Here is a 4219-nt window from a genome sequence, read left to right as displayed (position 1 = left end):
AATCCACACATATTTTCTGTTAGATTGATATATTCTATTTGTTTATTCATATACCAGTTGAGGGACAGTAGTTTAATTGCTTTGCAAGCAAAGGAAAAACACAGGGGACTCTTATTCCAGAGGCTGTAATTCTACACCTCAGGGGGAACAGACAGTTTTTAATGATGTGATTTCAGGTGTGTCTGGTCCTGCTTCACTTGATAATCTGAGATATAATCATTTTTTAAATCTTCTGGTGACATCCTCAACTCTGAATTTCTTCAATCCTGTGGTGGGTATGTGCTCAAGGAAAGATAACTGGACAAAAAATAATCGTGTTCCCCTCCATATAAGGTACAGGGAGAGGAAGATGATATAAAAAATGTTGATTTTAAAATAAAGTTCAGTGGCAGAACATCATGCTGGGGTTTTTTCGTGTTGTTTTTAATTTAATTTATACTTAACTGAACTATATTTGTCCATGGTGGGTGCGTTGTATTGTTTAAAAGGGCATCACTTTTATACCAGTTAATATAGAACAACTTTCTAAAAATCATATATTAAATCTGTAGAACATTATATTTTCCACTTCATACAAACTTATAGTAAAACTTATACTAAAACCAATTTGTTTCAAATTCATCCGCTTCAGAGTTCTAGAAATTTGGAAATCCACTGAAAGGACTCTTTGTCTCAGAGTTGGGGAGTTGACCACTTGGGAGGATAAGGAGGTGTGGAAAACAGTATATGATGAATGGGGAGGAGATGAAGCTGGAAACAGAAGCAGGATCCCATATGGGGGAGCTCCCATGGGACCTGATGATGCCCAAAAAACACTTGTGGAAACAAAAGAGAGATGGTGGGAGCAAAAGTTGGGCTCTTTTGAGCCCTTTTGTTCCCTGACAACTAGGTAAGACACTTCTTGAGGGTAAGGATGTCCAGTGCTCACTGTCCTCCCTGCCCCACTCCCCACAGAAAAATGGCTCCCTAACAACTGAAAACACAAGTAGAAGTTCCTGAGGGTGTAAGGGCCTTTCCTGGGGGCTGCCCTGTGAGTTCACCACTCAAAGTTGGGAATAGACAATTCAATTCAATTCAGTCTTTCATGGAAAACAACATGCTCATGAGATGTCACATGATGGAGTCCCTTATTCCATCAACTGCCAACCACTCTACAAGCACCAGCCCAAGAATTCCTGATGCTCAGAACCTGGTGACCTCATCTTTAGAGAACAATGGGCCTGGGCCTTCTGGGGACTCCCATTGGTGGGCAGAGTAGTGGGTGAGTTCACTCTTTCCAGAGCCATACGCCTGGTAACCAGAGTGAACCTTATGGATTCACAAAAGGAGGACATGGGCCTTCCAGGCCGTAAGTAAACCCAGACCATGAGTGTGGGGGACAAACTTTCAGGGAAGACCCATTGCATGAATGGGGGTGGTGGCTGCCTGAATGGAGTGCTATTTCATTAAGAGACAGACTCCTCTAAGAAACTAAGGACTCCTTGAAGGCAGAGACCATGTTCTGCCCAAGCAGAAAAGATACAATTTAGGTCCTTGCCCTTAGTGAGGCTTCTCAGTCTGAATGACTGTATGGGTCCTGGACTGGGAGCCTGTTAGAATCTGTAAACAAGTATGGATGGTGCTTGGCATTTTGCCAGAGGGAGTGGTTTTTGAAGTAATGCCAGGGAGCCATTAAGTGTGGAGATTTCTTATTAGTTGACTGCTGCATCTAGTTTATGTTAATTAAGATAAGCTGTGTGGAATGTATAAATACCTCTGTTGTCCTACAATAAACGGCTGCCACTCCTGCTGTATCAATGTACACAAGTTCTTCATCACCCCCTGGTTATTTTGCTGCAGCCAGACTGTGGCAGGAGCCAGAAGGCCTGACTTGAGTCTGGGCAGATCATGACCCCTCTACACCTAGTGTTCCTTATCTGTAAAAGGCTAATGGGGTCGCTTACATGCCCTGCAAATATAGCTTTGACTGAATCAGGAAATTATTAGGCATGTCTTTGAGAAGGGTGGGAGGAAATGAGAGGATGAATGAGCCAATGAGATACAGTTCAGGGCCCAAGCTAGAGCTGTCAGTCAGCTTGCCTCTTTTCTTTTTTTTACTGCCTCAGAGTGGGTGCCATGGTTCTTCAGATTGTTGGGGCTCTGCATCGTGATAACTGCTGGCTGCATCCTCTTACTCCACTGGAGGAAGAACCTGCGGAGGAGGCAGCATGCCCAGCAGTGGGTGGAGGTGATGAAAGCTGCCAACTCCAGTTATAACCCAGTGCTGTACTGGGTCAACAAACGACGCAAATATGGCATGACGGCCACCATCAGAATAGACCCTCCCCGGCCTGTTGCCTATACTGATATTGAACTCCAAATTCCGGTTCTTCCATCAGATCCACTCCCCTGTGAAGACATGTGTCACACCTTCGTAGCTAGAAGCCCCAATGAGGAAGCTGCTGTTCCCCTCCAACCTGCTCTGGTGGTTACACAGGAGCCCTCACCTAAGGGGATGCCAGAGCGCCAGACCCCATCGCTCTTCCCAATTGTCGTTCCAGTGTGATCCTCTCTGCCCCTCCCCTCTGCACCCTGAACTTTCCTCCCATGTTGTCCCACTCTGCCTCCTACCCCTTTCTCAGGGCTCCTGAAAGGCAGGTCCACTACTATTCCCTTCCTATACTGGCCCAAGGGGTGAACTGACCCAGTATGTAGACTTTTACTACAGGGTTGAAGCCTCCTCTCAATAAAAGGAAGAGCTTCATGGGCCAGGTATTAGAAAAAGGAGTCAAAGACTATGATCCTGATACACAGGTCATAACCCTTATAGATGTTACATATTAAAGTTTTTTTAAAAAAGTTATAGTTATTTGCATCTCATTTGCCAGTAGGAAGGCAATGTCCTTCCCCTGTGTGATGGTGCACAAGTCTCACCAATACAATGAGAACTGAAGGCTGGCTCTGAAGAGACACATTGAGCCAATACTTGTGGATGAGCTCAATTCCCTCAATCCAAGTATTCAATGTGTTCAAAACCCTGGGCTAGGTCCCCAAAGGCACTGCTCTTCTGCAGGATGGGAAGTAAAATTGCCACAAGAGTAACAGTTGCCAATGGCACAGGGCTATGGCAGTCCACAGTGGCTATGCCACTGGTCAAGCAAGTCATCATGAGGTCAGTGAACCACAACGCCCTATGTGCTGACTGGGTGATATCTATGATGTATTGATTCTTTGCTGGTTGTTTCTCTACATTATTTCTAACAGAACAACACTGCAAAATGGTTATTATGATTTTTCTTTTACTGATGAGGAGACAGGTTCCAAGGGCATATGCCATTTCTTTTTTGATGTTATTTTTGCTGAGTCTCTTCTCCCATGTACATCTGTCTGGCATTACAGTTCCTGTTCTTTCCACCCCATGGTACCCTTCCTTAATCATATCTTCTTAAAACATCCTTGGTGAATGAATTCTTCACTGTGTGTAGAGTGCCATCAGCTTGGCCTACATATTTGCTTACTGGAAGGGCTGGTGGTAACCATCTAATATTATATGCAGTAACACATCCAAAGAATGTATCCTAAGATATCCATGGCTGCACAAAATTGAGTCCCCTGTCATTCTACTACATGAGAGTATTAATAATTTTTATACTTTCTGGATAAGGTCCAAAAAAAGGAGACACAAAGATAACTATGAGATATTTGCCCCAGTTTAAAGATAAGAAATCCTGATTCTGTCCCACAAATTTGTCCCATTTACTCTGAAAATGAGCAAACCACTTAACCATATTTCATCTAAACTTTAAATGTAGATGGCCCTGAGAGAAGTGCCTGTTTTTGCCTATTTTGTGGTGTGTGGTGTGTGTGATTGTGATTTTCAGAAGTTAGTAAACATGTAGCTAATTTTTTCTTTTTTCCCCCATGTGTGGTCTCAAGGGCTTACATCCAGCAATGCAAAGAAAGCCTGAGTCCTATCTCTATGACCTCTAGCAATATATTTTAAGTTATTTTCTTTTAAAGCTAAGTGGAACCATTTCTTCCTCATGTAAACATGATCTTATGTTGTTTCTCAAAATACAAAACAGGACTAAGCAGATCTTCTCTGGAGAACAGGGGCAGAGGTTCACTTCTCCCTCACCTTGCCCCCTCTTCACCTTGCCCCCTTCAACCCTGCAGATATCTAAAGCCCACTACCTATAGTCTTCACTTCTTCTCAGCCAATAATACTCTAATTCTGAAG

General features: G+C 43.5%; 1 protein-coding gene across 1 annotated transcript; it reads left to right on the top strand.

Annotated features, from left to right (window-relative positions):
• The first annotated feature begins 1332 nt into the window (after window positions 1–1332).
• LOC144368527 (testis-expressed protein 38-like) lies at window positions 1333–2545 on the top strand. Its single transcript, XM_078027615.1, has 2 exons — window positions 1333–1348; window positions 2106–2545. The coding sequence occupies exons 1-2, from the start codon at window positions 1333–1335 to the stop codon at window positions 2543–2545; spliced, it is 456 nt and encodes a 151-aa protein (XP_077883741.1).
• Window positions 2546–4219: the final 1674 nt, after the last annotated feature.

This window comes from Ictidomys tridecemlineatus, chromosome 2, assembly GCF_052094955.1.
Source record: "Ictidomys tridecemlineatus isolate mIctTri1 chromosome 2, mIctTri1.hap1, whole genome shotgun sequence".
Taxonomy (NCBI): domain Eukaryota; kingdom Metazoa; phylum Chordata; class Mammalia; order Rodentia; family Sciuridae; genus Ictidomys; species Ictidomys tridecemlineatus.
This window is presented reverse-complemented; position numbering and strand designations above follow the sequence as displayed.